The sequence below is a fragment of the Enhydra lutris genome, unplaced genomic scaffold (assembly GCF_002288905.1).
Source record: "Enhydra lutris kenyoni isolate GAN:26980312 unplaced genomic scaffold, ASM228890v2 scaffoldscaffold43, whole genome shotgun sequence".
Classification (NCBI taxonomy): domain Eukaryota; kingdom Metazoa; phylum Chordata; class Mammalia; order Carnivora; family Mustelidae; genus Enhydra; species Enhydra lutris.
In genome coordinates this window covers 13488594-13501432 of record NW_019154127.1, presented here as the reverse complement: position 1 = coordinate 13501432, position 12839 = coordinate 13488594, and the positions used below count along the sequence as shown (strand labels likewise).

Here is a 12839-nt window from a genome sequence, read left to right as displayed (position 1 = left end):
CTATGCAGCCATCAAAAGAAATGAAATCTTGGCATCTGTGATGACATGGATGGAACTAGAGGGTATTATACTGCGTGAAAGACTTATTTTATAGAGAGAGTGTTCGTGTAAGCGTGGGAAGGACAGAGGGAGAGAACCTCAAGCAGACTCCCCGCTGAGCACAGAGCCCGACATGGGGCTCTGTCTCACAGCCCTCAAGTCATGACCTGAGCTGAATCAAGAGTTGGACTCTGACCTACTGAGCCACCTAGCTGCCCCTAGAATCCTATTAGAAAAAAAAATCCTGTTTATATGTGGTACAATATGTAAAATAGATAGTTACGTTTTCTGCACGTTTAGAAGATTCTGTCAGAACATTACTTGTAAGATCGATACAATGAAGGTGTTTTGATGAGAACAAAATATAATGTTACAGGTTTTGGAAATCAGATGCAGTACCATCTTCAGTGTCTAACTTCTATTTTTAGTTTTGGTTGTCAAGTAACAAGGAAAAGACACAAATCGTAGAGATAAGGAATTGCAAATGGTGAAGTTTTCAACATTTCACTTTGCAGTATCACTATGTTTTTCAGTGAAACCGATCTGGAAGCGTGAAGCCGGTGGGTCAGATGTTTTTGTTTTACAGTGAAGTCACAGGGTCTGACAGTTCCCTTCCTACTGGCTCAGGTACATTTGGAGAGAGATGGTGGAAGAGCCGTTGGCTTGTCCCGTAAGACGCTTTTCAAACGCATGTGCTTTCTTGGCGATGGTGGGTGACGCAGCTTAGCAACTGGCAGGCCCCCGAGCGGTGGGCGCCAGACACTCAGCCCAGAGTCTGGGGATGGGATCAGGTACCATTTCCTGTTGACACCAAGCGAAAATTATGGTCTCGTTTCTTTCATTTTAAAATCTGCAACATTAGTTTTAACCTTTCAAAACTTTTTATTTAAATACGTGATTAAGTGCTACTCCTGTGAACCAGCCTTGTTTTGTTCAGGAAACATCAGTAATGAATAAGGACTAGTGCAGCCATGATACCCGGGGAGAGCCTGACTGATTTTTTTTTAGCAACAGGAGAGCGTTATTTTGTGTAATTTAAAATTTGTACATGTCAGCATGGTCCCATAGAACCTTCTGTGCTGATGTAGTATCATGTGACTCACGTCATCCTTGTCTGTTTAAGAAACAGGCAGTAGCCACATATGGCCAACTGGCCCAGCACCAGTTACTGAAAACACAGCCTTCCGTCCTGTACTATGGTTGGTTTTGTTCTAAGCGGCTGGCATGTGCAGATTTGATTCTGAATTCTTTATTAGTTTTATTATTTGTTTTCATATTGTTCGTTATTAGTACTTACTAGTTTTTTAGCTGTTCTTTTTTAAAAGATTTTATTTGACAGAGAGAGAGAGACAGAGATCACAAGCAGGCAGAGAGGCAGGCAGAGAGAGAGAGGGAAGCAGGCTCCCCGCTGAGCAGAGAGCCCGATGCGGGGCTTGATCCCAGGACCCTGAGATCATGACCTGAGCCAAAGGCAGAGGCTTAACCCGCTGAGCCACCCAGGCGCCCCCTTACTAGTTTCTAATACTGATTTTTTACTTGATTGTGTTTTATTCCAGCTTCCCGATGAAATCCCCTTTTTGTCTTTTGCCGGAACATGAACCACAGTTATTTTAAAGCTCTGGATCTGGCAACTCCGTTGGCTGGGTCTCCTCCTGGTCTGCTTGTAGTGTCTACTTTCCCTCTTGGTAATCTTGGTCGTTTTTTTTTGTTTTGTTTTGTTTTGTTTTAATTTTTTTTTTTAAGATTTTATTTATTTATTTGACAGAGAGAGATCACAAGTAGACGGAGAGGCAGGCAGAGAGAGAGAGAGAGAGAGAGAGAGAGAGAGGGAAGCAGGCTCCCTGCTGAGCAGAGAGCCCGATGCGGACTCAATCCCAGGACCCTGAGATCATGACCTGAGCCAAAGGCAGTGGCTTAACCCACTGAGCCACCCAGGCGCCCATCTCGGTCGTTTTTTTATTGATTAACAGATTTTTTAAAAGTGAAAACTTGTGGAGGCTTTGGATGGCAGTAATTTCTCTAACAAATCGTCCCCTCCCCTGCACTGTCTGTCCGCCTCTGCAGCCTCCGTGTGCTGCTTACGTTCTGCTGAGTGCCTGGAGGAAGGTGGCTCTGACCTCAGCTCGCCTTTCTGTGCTTCCGTCTCCTCTGGGATCACGGCCCACCCCACGTCCTGGCTGTCGGACCGCTCTGTAGCTTATTTTCATTTCCCAGCTCCGTGGCACTGCTGACCTCTCTGTCCAGCTTTGCTGCCTCATTGCCTGTGCTGCTTTGGAACATGCCAAGGTCCCTGGCAGGAATGGGGTGGGAGGCGGGGCTCCTGTGCCTCAGTGCCTGTTCCGGCTCCCTGGGTGCTGGCCCGAGGGCCCCCGTAGCTCAGCAACTCTCACATACCTTCAGAGGGCTTAGTTGGTTTAAATTCCGCTTTCCTAATCATTCCTAATAATCCTATAAGATTGATGTGCTACCTCGCCATCACAGCTGGAAATGGAAGTCCTTCCCTATGTGTGGTCGTGACTTTTAAGTTGTTAAAAACGTACCGTGATGTCATAAAGACAGGCCGTGCATATGATCCAAATTAAAGGAGGCTGAAGGTAAAACTGAAGGCCATACCTGACCCTGGACTGGTGGTTGTACTGGGAAGGAGAAAATACTGTAAAGGGCAGTTTTGGGTCATTTGACAGAATTTGAATGTCAGTAGTAGATTACATAAAGGTATTAATACTAATTTTCCTGAAGTTGACAACCAGGCAGAGTAGGTGTGTAGGACATTATCTTTATACTTTGGAAACACTCACTGAAGTACTTACCCTCAACTGGCTCCCTGTGTGTGTGTGTCTGTGTGTGTGTGGCCAGTGATAAGCAAACGTGAAATGTTGCCAGCACATACGTCTGGGTACTAGGAATATGGGTATTGTTTGTATTATTTTTACTCATGCAATGTTCTGTAAGTTTGAAATTATGTCCAAAGAAAAAGTTTGCAAAACATCGTCAAATGGAAAAAGTGTTTATAGAACATACGTGTCCTTTAGGCCCTCTTATGTTGTTAGCAGTGGGGTTTGAAGCCAGTGTACTATGTGGTCTCTAAGGTGTTGGTGGGTGTTTCGAGATTAATTTCCCAAGAGTCTGGTGTTAATGACAAGAGGGAGACCTCTGTTTCAGCTCAGAGAAGAATGATGAGTTCTGGTCCATGGGAATGGGAATGAGAGAGAGCATCAGGAAGAGTACGATGGAAGAGGAAATGGCGAGAAGGGATTATAGGGGCACCTGGCTGGCTCGGTCGGTGGAGTGGGTGACTCTCGATACGGGGGTTGTGAGTTTGAGCCCCACGTTGGGTGTAGAGATGACGTAAAAATAAAGTCTTTAAATAAAAGAGATTTTTTAAATCAAATAATGACCCAAAGTTTCTAGTGACCCAAGTCACTAATATCAGAGTGTCTCCTGTCCATGTTCGTCAAGAACAAAAGGGGCCACCAGAAGTGTAATGTAGTGAGGGCACACAGGTGTGGGCAGGGTTTGGGGGAGACACACAGGGGTCACAAAGCCCTGGCAGCTAGAGGACTGGGGTGCCAGGACTCCCCCGAGAGCTGCCAGTACACAGGAGGGCAGGTCCCTCACCCAGAAGGTGGTGTTACTGCTGTTGGAAGATTGGCAGGGACGGCGCCGAGGAGAAGTGAATGTCCTAGCAGGTCTCTTCTCGACCCTGGTCCCTGTGGAGACTGTCACTGGCCCAACTGAACAGGAGGCCAAAAGCCAGGGAGCCCAGGTACTCTGGGAGCACAGAGCACGGTGGAGGGTAGGTCCGAGGGGCACAGAGGAGGGGGTGGTCACTGAGACGGAGAAAACAGAGACGGTACCGGAATGTATCACTCCTGACACCCGGTCTTCAACTTTGCGCTCACGTGCCAATCAACGCAAACCTTTCCCGTCTGTCTGGTTTGAGAAATACGTTACCAGAACTCTTGAGTTCACCAAGACCCATCTTAGTTGTGTGTGAAGGCATTTATTTGCAGGAGTTCGGTGAACGTGGTCTAAGCCCGTCAGGGAGGCGTTCGCTACGTGCCCCGCGTCTGTCAAGCACTGCTTGGTAAGGTCGTGACGCGCCAAGGACAAAAGTCTGCCCCCTTTCCCTGGGAATTTACAGGGAGCCCAAGGAGCTTCTATCTTCAGACGCCGCAGGTGGTGACACGGGTGCTGCCACGTCCATTGGCCGTGCCGGTGTCGGACGGATTCCTGTTAGTCGCGCGTGGTCTTCGTCCTACAGAAGATAACTCCAGTAGCCTTTGAGTTGGAAGAAGAAGAGCGGTTTGGGGAGCAGATTTTTGGCACTGTGGGAAAAAAAATGCTGTTTCCATGTTCTGGTTCCAACTCTTTTCCTCTACCCCCTTTGATTTGTTTAAAACACAATTACGGTTGATTAAAGTGTTGTTCGGCTGGCTTGTAGTGTGTAGAAGGATTTGAAATGCACTTAAGCTCTTGAACTAAAGCACCCCCTTTAATGAACATTGAAATATTCTCATTTTTCCACTTTCTGAACCTACGCTGCAGACAGGCTGATTAAGTGAAAATGAGATCTTTAGGATAGGCCGTGATCCAGGATGACTGGTGTCCTTGCAGAAGGGGTACGTTTGGACCCAGAGACAGCTGTGCACAGGGAAGCTGCTGTGAGGAGACTGGGAGAAAGCCCAGTGACAGCGGAGGCCGATGGGAATTCTGGAACATCCAGGCTCCTGAAAGCCAGAGGAGCCAGAGAAGGATCCTCACCCACAGGTTTCAGAGAGAGCCCGGGCCCGCTGACACTGTGGCCTCTGGAGCTAGGGGAGAAGATGTTTCTGTTGTCATAAACTGTGCACTTTGTGGTGCTTTGTTGCACATCTTTCACATCTCCATTCACGGCAAAGACGGTCCATCCGCGGCTAATTGTGAATTATTTTCTAAACCTATTAGAGACCGACGTGGAGAAGTTAAGAGCTATTAAGTACCCTTTCTTTTGGATTTGGGATCTTAAGCTGTTTTGGTCGAAAATAATACTTTGATGTTAACGTGGAACGGCGGGTAGTTATTGCGCCTGGTGTGGGCGCGCCGGTGACAGAGGAAGGGTAGGAGAAACTGATCTCTTCCACAGGGCTTCCATTTCTTTGCTCGGTATTTTAGAAGCGCTGCTTTTCCTCTGTAGCGCTGTCTCCTGTCGCTGATGGTTCTCCGCACCCTTCCCGTGAACAAGGTAAGGGGTCCAGTCGTTCTCGTGTTACTAAAACTTTTAAAGAAGGAATATGCATTTCAGAAGCCTTACCTGTGGGGCAGATTGCGTCTCCGCACTGGGAGTCCGTCCTGGCCGCCCTCTCACTCCGCCGACAGTGAGGCCGCGATGGCGGCTCCATGGCGACTGCCAGAGACGAGAAGTCAGAAGATGGTGTAGGCTGGGGGCAGCTCCTTTCCTGTTCTGATAAGAACTGGATAAGATCACGTCTTGACTATAATGTGTCATTCACTGTCCCTATTCCTTCCGTCCCTGTTTTTTTTTTTTTAAGATTTTATTTATTTATTTATTTGAGAAAGAGATGGTGAGAGAGAGCATGAGAGGGGAGAAGGTCAGAGGGAGAAGGGGACTCCCCGTGGAGCCGGGAGCCCGAGGCGGGGCTTGATCCCGGGACTCTGGGATCTGACCTGAGCCGGAGGCAGTTGCTTAACCAACAGGTGTCCTCCTCTCTCTGGTTTTTAAAAAAAGTCGCGGAAGCAGTGTCTTCTCATCATTAGGCCTCATCGCAGTGGCTGTGTCTTTTTCTCTGTTCGAGGGTTAGCAGAAGGAGTGGGCAGAGAAGTGAACTTCTTCCGCGTGACAAATATTTATAAAATTCCAAGTGCCACTGTAGGGATTTGGGGTGACAGTGCCTGCCTTGTCCAGGGCTTGTTCGGGGCTGCAGGCCCTGCGGGGGCCGCGCGGGAAGAGCAGGGCGTGGGTTTTGTCGGAAGGCGGCGGCAGTGCTCCCCCCCCGGCCACCAGGCGGCGGCCTCGTACAGCGGAAAGGCGCCTGCCGCCTCCGGGTGCTTGGGGTGGGCGGGTGCGGACTTGGAATTCTGTGCGGCACCTGGGGGGAGTGGGACGCCTGATCCTGCCCCTCATTATGGCAGCCTGTGGCAGGGTCAGGTACAGCTACACAGAGCGAGTGTGAAGTTGTCCTGATGAGAAACTTTTGGGCGGCCAGAATGAATTCCTGCTTAGTTTTGTACGTGCGGCTCGTAGAGATGAGATGTTGGGTCTCCTTTGCCACGTGTGAGTGACGTACAGCTTGATGATACACGCAAATTCAGAAGTGAGCTGGGAAGAGAAAGCTTCCACCACTAATAATTTTATTTTAGTTCTGTTTTTCTTTTTTTTGCTGACCATGTGCACTTCATAGTTCACTCATAATTACAAATAACGCAAGTCTTCATTTACGTCGTTCCACGGCGCAGGTGTGCAGTCGTCGAAGCAAAGCCCTGGAGGGATGGCTGGTTTCCTGCGCGGCCCGGAGCAGAATCCCGGGGAGGGTCCCGATGTGGCATGACACGTGGCGGAAGGGAGGACTTGAGCAGAGGAGATCGTCCCACTTTATTTCCCGTGGCTTCTGAGAAACGCATTTTGAGAGCACTTCTGCCGGCCGCTTTCTGAGTCTGGAGCTGAATACGCAGCTTTAGGTGCTCATCTTCCCTCTAGGACAAATGTTCCCTGAACACGCAGACTCCGCTTCTCCAGAGCTTCGGGGATGCCCCTGCTGTTCTTGGCAGTCCCCCACCTTCTCCAAGCCCTGGGCCATGAAGCCGCACCCCTCCTCTTGTCCACACCTCCCCCGAGCGGTGCTGCCAGCCATCTCCCCCTCAGGCAGAGGGAAGTGCCAGCTTGCGGGCTGCTGCCTCCCACCGCCTTCTGGTGTTCCGCCCCCACGTTCCGGTTGCTGGGCTCGCGCTGGCTCGCGCTGGTTGTGTGTGGATTTCATTGTGTTGATGACCAGAGACCAGGCTGTCGTCCTGAAGCCGTATCTCTCAAAGTCTGTTCCCAGACCAGCGCCATCTGTGTCACCTGAGAACTTGCTGGAAGGGCAGGTTCCCAGGCCTGAATCGGCAGCTCTGCCCTTTAGGGGCTCCTGGTGGACAGTAACGCGTGGGGACCACTGTCCACAGCACCGTGGCCTGAGTTGGAGAAGGTGCGAGGACTGCATTCCCCTCAGCTCTCAATCTACGGTCGCATAAAAGTGGAAGATTTCTTAGGACCTGAAGTCAGGACCCTTAAATTTTTAAGTCTTATGTTTCTTTGCTTATTATTAAAGATTTTATTTATTTATTTATTTGACAGACAGAGATCACAAGCAGGCAGAGAGGCACCAGAGAGATGGGGGGGAGGCAGGCTCCCCGCTGAGCAGAGAGCCCGATGCGGGGCTCCATCCCAGGACCCTGAGATCATGACCTGAGCCGAAGGCAGCGGCTTAACCCACTGAGCCACCCAGGCGCCCCTCTTTGCTTTTTAAATGTCAGTATTTCTACGTCATAATATCCTTTATTTAAAATTGATCAGACGTGGGATGCCTGAGTGGGTTAAGCCTCTGCCTTTGGCTCGGGTCATGATCTCAGGGTCCTGGGATCGAGCCCTGCATCGGGCTCTCTGCTCAGCGGGGAGCCTGCAACCCCACCCCCCCACCCCCTGCCTGCCTCTCTGCCTACTTGTGATCTCTCTCTGTCATATAAATAAAATCTTAAAAAAAAAATTAAAGAAAAATCCATCAGACTTTGATTTCAGACACAAATGTGCCGTTGACAGCCGCGGCGGCTCTTCCTCCTGAGTCAGTCTGCCAGTCGGTGTGAATCAGCCGCGGCTGCCGCCGTCTCCGCGCCCCGCCGCCTCCTGCTTGCCGTGGAGCAGATCCAAGTCTGTGCCGCGAGGCGGGCGGGCTTCTCGGCCTTGCCTTCAGTCTCTTACATAACCCACTTCCTTAAAGCCTTGACTACGATCTGGCAGTAAAATGAGGTCTTAAAACCCAAGACTGAAAACAACGACAAAAGTACTGTCTGGTATGGGCTAAAAACGGACAGAAACCTGGAAAGCAGAACTTTTAGAATGTTGGTCATCGAAGGCCCGGTTCTGTGACTTAGTCCCCCCGAGCGGCCAGGGCCCGTTTTCCTAACAGATGCGGCACGATGGGCTCTTAGAGGGGACTCGTGATTTGAAACACTGAGTGTTACTGTGTGTCTCTCTTTCTAGACCTGGAAAGGAAAGAGCAAGAGGTAGAGCAACTGAGGACGGACTGTGCGCACTTCAGAGCCCGCCTGGAGGCCGTGCAGGCTGACAGCATGAGAGAGAAGAAGGTACAACGCCCGCGGGCCGCTGCCGGACACCCCACAGCGCTGCGGCGGCCGCGCTAGCCCTTGAGCCTCAAGAGACTATAGTTTAAAATGTACAGAATTATGGGGGCGCCCGGGGGGCTCAGTCCGTTAAGTGTCAGATTCTTGATTTCCCCTCCGGTTGTGATCTCAGGGTCCTGGGATCGAGCCCTGCGTCAGGCCCAGTGCTCAGCGGGGCGTCCACTGGAGATTTTCTCTCTCTCTCTCTCTGTCCCCCACTCCCCATCCCTGTGCTCTTGTGCGTGTGTGTGCTCTCTCTCTAAAATAAATATGTAAGTCTTAAAAAATAGTAAAACATACGTAATTCTGAATGCTTGGAAAATAGTTGAACATTTGATTTTTTGACCATTTCATGTGGAGGCTATTCACTGGATGCCTTGTGATTGTCACTTCCTGTTTATATTACTCTTTTTACGTTTCATTTTTTAAAAAGACTTATTTGAGAGAGAGAGCATGTGTGTGGGCGCTCGAGTTGGGGCAGTGGGAGAGGGAGAGCGAGAAAGACGCAGACTTGCCGCTGAGCGAGGAGCCAGATGCGGGGAATATGTCAGGGCCCCCAAGGTCATGGACTGAGCTGGAGCCAGGAGTCAGACACTCGACCAACGGAGCCACCCAGACGCCCCTGATTTTTATGTTCCCACTTCAGGGCACCTGGGTGGCTCCATCAGCGAAGTGTCTGCCTTTGGCTCAGGTTATGGTCTCAGGGTCCTGGGATCAAGCCCCATGTCAGGCTCCCTGCCACTCCCCCTGCTTGTGTTCCCTCTCATTCTCTCTATCAAATTAATAAATAAAATCTTAAAAAAAAGACCACTTCAGGACATTAAAAGCCACAGCATGATAAGAATCTTGAAAAAAGTGCACATTATAATTTATAATCAGGGATGTATTAATTAGAAATATTTGAATTAACCTAGGGGATCATTACTGATCATAATTTGTTGATGTTAGAAGTAGCCGATGAGTTTTACTATTTGCTGAGACTAATAATATTTCTTCAAAATTACACATTCATGGCTTTTGTGTGGACTTAGTTGTTTCCCTTTCTCGTCTGTAAAACTGGAACAGTCCTGCCACATCCGATGAAATTCGGAGTGTGTATGTTTTTATTTTTAACCACTGAGTCGATAACAGTACGAGGAACAGCAGCTAGCATATGCCGTTCCCTGTGCGCCGGCGGGTGGCCCACCGCTGTCCGTGCAGCTCCCGTGGTCGTCCCAGCATGGCGGGCTCAGGAGGCGCTGTCAACGCGGTCAGGGGGCCAGGTAGCGCGTCACAGGACCGCTGCCTCATGCGGAGTGTCTGGTCACGCTGCCTCCTCATGGGAGGGAGTTCCAACGGTTTGTGGCTGCTGTGGACTTTCCCCCGAACGGGTGGGTTTTGTACAGACTTTAATACTGAGCAAGCAGAAAAGGTCAGGGAAAGAGTTTTAGTACCGAGACCGAGTTAGGTCGAGTGTCACATAATGAAAGTTGAATCTTAGCGTGGTCCTAGGCTAGGTCATGCTGAGCTAAGGCGGAGGGCTGGCTCGTTTGTCAGGGCCCCGAGGTTTCCTGGTCTCAAGGACGCCGACCGGCAGACCAGAAGGAATTTGGTAAAAGTTAGCCATGTGCCTGTGGGTTCGTGACTTACTGAAATTGCTGAGACGTCCTTGTTAAGGTTGAGACTTAACTGGGCAGAACATTCGCTTTCCTTTTCTTCCTTAATCAATAAGGATAGGGAAAATGCGCGCTTTGTGAGCATTGTAGATGTGATCCTTAAAAGTACGCCGGGCACCTGGGGCCGGAGGAGTTTGAGCATCTGACTCTTGACTTGGCTTAGGTCATGGTCTCAGGTGGTGCTGACCCTGAGATCCGTGCTGGTGTGGCACCTGCTTGAGAGCGTCTCCCCCTGCACCCCTCCCCTGCTCATGGGCTCGTGCGTGCCTCTGCACACTCTTAAATCAATAAAGAACAGAAAAAACATAAGCCATTCCGGTAAAGCACGAGCATAGAGGATGAAAGGGCCTGGTAGAGGAAGGTCAGACGAGTAGTGTGTTCCTGCCCTGACAGTTTGCCCTGAGTTAAAATGTGCAGATATTTTGGATTAAACGATTTCCTGTTTCCACTGAAGTTTCCTGTTTAATTGTCCTGCCACTATAATACAGAGGGGAGCCCTTTCAAGTTTGCCGTGGCAGGGCCACGTCTCTTCTCGTTGTACAGAACGGACAGCTGCCTTTTCCGTAGCCTTTTCTGTGGTCTCTGTCCAGGTCTGCACAGATCCTGAGGCAGACTCTGGAAGCTTCTTTTAGACTTGTGCAATCCGGAAGGAATGCAGGGGCCGGACCCCAAATGAGAGCACTGCCAACAAGTGCTGTGGTGTGGGCAGACGTCACGCGCGACAGACAGAAGCTTCTGGGTCCAAGCTGTACGATACATGAGGAAACACAGTGTGGACTCCAGCTCCTAAAGACGTGTGCTAGCCGAGCCCCAGCCCCGGCCCCTGCCCCCCGAGAACGGCCACCGGACAAGGAAAGCTTGTGGTGGTTGAATCAGATCAGAGCAAGGCCAGCTGGGCCTTGCTGTGGACTCGGGGGCCAGCCGGAGGAGTGCCCCATGAGGATCCACTTTACCCACGTGAACTCGTCAGGACTTAATTACTGTTTCTTGTTTTACCAGCCGCTCTGTTGAGAGATGTTTTGTGTGGCAGAGAGACCTGCCGTACAAGTGGAGTTCGGTCATCTTTAGTGACTGTGTGTGCGTGTGCAGCATTACCACAGCCCACTTTGCTTTTGGTTAAAAGTTTTTAGAAAGAATTATGGATGGCAGGAAGGTCTGGAGAAATCCAGGGAGGTCCCCTATGCCCTGCACCCAGTGTGCCCCGTGGCAGCATCTGGGCTCACTGCGGTGTGTGGTGTGAGCGGGAGACCAGGGGGACGACCCCCGGGGTGTGTCTGTATGTCACTGGTGCACACGCACTCGTGTGTGTGTGTGTGTCTGGCTGGTTCTGTGCAGTTTTTAAAGAAGATTTCATTTACTTAGCACGCGCTGGGGGAGGAGCTGAGCGAGAGGGACGAGTAAGCTCCCTGCTGGGTGCGGGGCCCCACAGAGCCGATCCCATGACGCAGAGATCAGAACCTGAGCAGAGAGCAGGAGTCGGACAGTCAACGACTGACCCCCGCAGGTGCCCCCCAGTGCAGTTCTGTCCCACAGGTACATTCCTGGGACCACCACCATCTTTAGAGGGTGAACTCTTCCATCAGCATGGACGTCCCTTCATGGCCCCTGCTGCAGCTGCACGTCCCCTGCTCCCCGTGCTCGCCTCGTGGCAACCACAAACACGTAGCTACCCACGTTAGTCCCTGTAATTTTATGTCAAGAATGTCATGGAAAGGGAATGTCATGAAAATGACTTTTTTCCCTCAAATTCATCCAAATTCTTGCAATCAGGAGTCTGTTCCTTTTCATTGCTGTACGGGCTTCCACGGCACGGAGCTGTCACAGTATCTAACTTACCTCCCTCGAAGGACAGTTGGGTGGATTCCGGCTTTTCACTGTTACCAAGAGTGGGACAGTGAGCATCCGTGTGTAGGTTTCTGGGTGATTGTGCGTTTTCATTTTTTTGGGTAAATGCCTAAATTTGCAGTCACTGGGTTGCATGCTAATGCATGTTTCATGTTTTTTTTTTTTTAAGGATTTTATTTATTTATTTGACAGACACAGATCGCAAGTAGGCAGAGAGTCAGGCAGAGGTTGGGGGGAAGCAGGCTCCCCTCTGAGCAGAGAGCCCGATGCGGGGCTGGATCCCAGGACCCTGAAATCATGACACCAGCCGGAGGCAGAGGCTTTAACCCACCCAGCCACGCAGGTGCCCCTATTCTTTTCTTTTCTTTTTTTTTTTTTAGAGATCGGTTTATTTTAGAAAGAGAGGGGGCATGAGTGAGGGGAGGGGCAGAGGGAGAGACTCTCCAGCCGACTCCCTGCCGAGTGAAGGGCCCAATGGGGCTCCTCCCACCACCCTAAGATCACGGACTGAGTCAAAACAAGAGTCAGCGGCGGAGGCACCCGGGGCCCCTGCGTGTTTGGTTTTGTCAGGAATCGCCAGCTCGTTCAGCGCAGCGGCTGCTCCGTTTGACGTTCCCTCCGGCAGCCGTGAGTCACTCGTTCCGCGTCCGACCCGGCGTCTGCTGTGCCGCTGGTTCTGTTTCGGCTGTTTCGGCAGGCGTGTGCCGGCCCGACTGGGCGGCTCCCCCCCGGCTGGCGAGTCGAGGCGTGCTGACGCGCTCGCCGCTGTCTGTGCGTCCTCTCCTGCGTCCGCTCGCGTCTTTGGCCCACTTTCCAGTGAGCTGCTGCTTTCGCCGTCGAGAGGCTCTTGCCGCCCGCTGGGCACACGTCCCGTACCGGACGGCGGTCGCAGACCGCTCGCGGCGGGCGGGGGGAGGCGCAGCC

At 51.1% G+C, this 12839-nt stretch overlaps 1 protein-coding gene across 2 annotated transcripts in view; it reads left to right on the top strand.

The window, feature by feature from the left end:
- LOC111155746 (heat shock transcription factor 2 binding protein) overlaps positions 1–12839 on the top strand; it is a 101794-nt gene that overhangs the window by 7283 nt on the left and 81672 nt on the right. For both annotated transcript variants that reach the window (XM_022516126.1, XM_022516125.1), the window contains exon 3: positions 8276–8379. In XM_022516126.1, the coding sequence (XP_022371834.1) occupies positions 8276–8379 (104 nt within the window). The remainder of the gene's footprint in view (positions 1–8275; positions 8380–12839) is intronic.